At 32.1% G+C, this 1,797-nt stretch overlaps 1 protein-coding gene across 1 annotated transcript in view; it reads right to left on the bottom strand.

Moving 5' to 3' along the window:
- Positions 1-1,084, bottom strand: part of LOC109589044 (uncharacterized) — a 3,569-nt gene extending 2,485 nt beyond the window's left edge. The window contains exons 1-2 of the mRNA XM_020005165.1: positions 1,021-1,084; positions 82-357 (exon numbers count right to left, since the gene is read on the bottom strand). Of these exons, the coding sequence (XP_019860724.1) occupies positions 82-357; positions 1,021-1,084 (340 nt within the window). The remainder of the gene's footprint in view (positions 1-81; positions 358-1,020) is intronic.
- Positions 1,085-1,797: the final 713 nt, after the last annotated feature.

Here is a 1,797-nt window from a genome sequence, read left to right as displayed (position 1 = left end):
TATTAATATTAATTTAATAAAAACTGACATGCTTGCTCATTACGTTAGCTAAATTTAATACACTCTTTGAAACATTTATACCTTTTATTTTTCCAGTAGCTACTCTCATTTCATGTAGCAGTGTTGGATGTTCTTCAAATGCTTGTCTAAGAAGAGACAGTCCTTCATGATCATTAACAGCATTTCTAATCTTTCTTATAGAATCAGCATCAAGCAGTGGTAGAGACTCCTCCAGTTGTCCTTTGATCAATAACTCATGAAACTCTATCAATTCAGATACTTTTGGTATATCATCTGATATATCCATTAATGCAATAGGAGAAAGTGGAGGACCTCCTATCAATGGCTTGTTTGTACCTGTAGGAGGATAGAGCAATAACTGTAGTAATTATCTTAATTGAAGCATTTCATAGCTATCATACTACATATCAACAATTTTGGCTTATATACTATGAATTTTTTACTTAATTTAACAATTTAAATATTTACAAACAAATTACACTCCTCCACCAATCTCTGAAAATGATAATTTTTGTACATCTGATGCTTTAGTCCAGTATTGTCACACTCACCAGTAGCAGTACTGTATACATCATTGGTTCCTTTGATATCATTACCACTGATCATAGCATTACGTTCTATAGAATACACACACACACAGTCAATACTAATACAATCAGTGATATTAACTTACTCTCTTGATCTAACTTGTCTGCTGCAGCATTCTCATTCATAGATTTAAGAGCATCTGACAGTGAGTCAAAGGTAGCTCTTCCTTTACTGTCAACATTATCAGCTCTGGACAACCACTGGGAGAGACACTCTGTCAAGCATCCAGATACATCACCAGGATGATTCCTTTCAATGGCGTCCAGTGTGTTCTTAAGTAGTCCTAGTGTCAGTCCTAGTTCCTTCCATCTCCTCTGAGGGAAACCACATCTCTTCAACAGATTAAGTACATCAATAAGTTGCTCTAAAATCATAATATTCAATGATACATAGATAATTAATGAACATTACCAATTGTCAAAGGAGAACAGAAGAGACTCAGAGAAGAGGAACAAGAACTGGTTTTAGTTGCCATTGATAAAAGAACAAGCCTCGGAACAAGCTAACCTTGAGCTAACCGGATGCAAATTTGCAAAGGAATGCAAAGGGTGGGGCTCGTTATTGAACATGGTGACATTAGAAATCAGAAACTCTGAATTAAGGTAAATATTATTAATTCATTCATTTATTTATCTATTTAGTAGATGGACAGATTGTGATGGTGGATTATTATCAGTTAGTAGTATATTTATACTTTATTGTTCTCATCTCTCTCCTCCTATCCTTTCTTTCATTTTCTCTCTCATAGGAGCTTGTAGCTTTAAAAGACTCTCATGTATTTCATGTAAGTAATGTAATGTAATGCATGTTTCTTAATTTATTTTTTATGAATTTATTGAATAATAGAAAGATTTTGAGCGATCATGTCATGTTATTTTAATTTATTTTAATTTTAGATAATCCAGAAAAGTACATGTACACAAAGCTAACTTTTTTTAAATTGCCTAAAAGTTATTTAAAATTTGTATTACATTTTCTGATACATATTTCTGTCCTTATGCTGTGTAGAATATATGGGCTTAGTCTGAATGAAAATTTTTAAGTTATGGCAATTTTAAAAATCATTAAATTAATGAAAAATACCTGAGGCTACTATAAATGGCTCCAAAATCGACAACAATTGTTATTGTATTTTTGATGCATATTAATCTGCTTATATCCATGTGTGTGAGTAAATTAATTCAGATT

The sequence above is a fragment of the Amphimedon queenslandica genome, unplaced genomic scaffold, assembly GCF_000090795.2.
Source record: "Amphimedon queenslandica unplaced genomic scaffold, v1.1 AMPQUscaffold_11682, whole genome shotgun sequence".
NCBI classification, from domain to species: domain Eukaryota; kingdom Metazoa; phylum Porifera; class Demospongiae; order Haplosclerida; family Niphatidae; genus Amphimedon; species Amphimedon queenslandica.
This window is presented reverse-complemented; position numbering and strand designations above follow the sequence as displayed.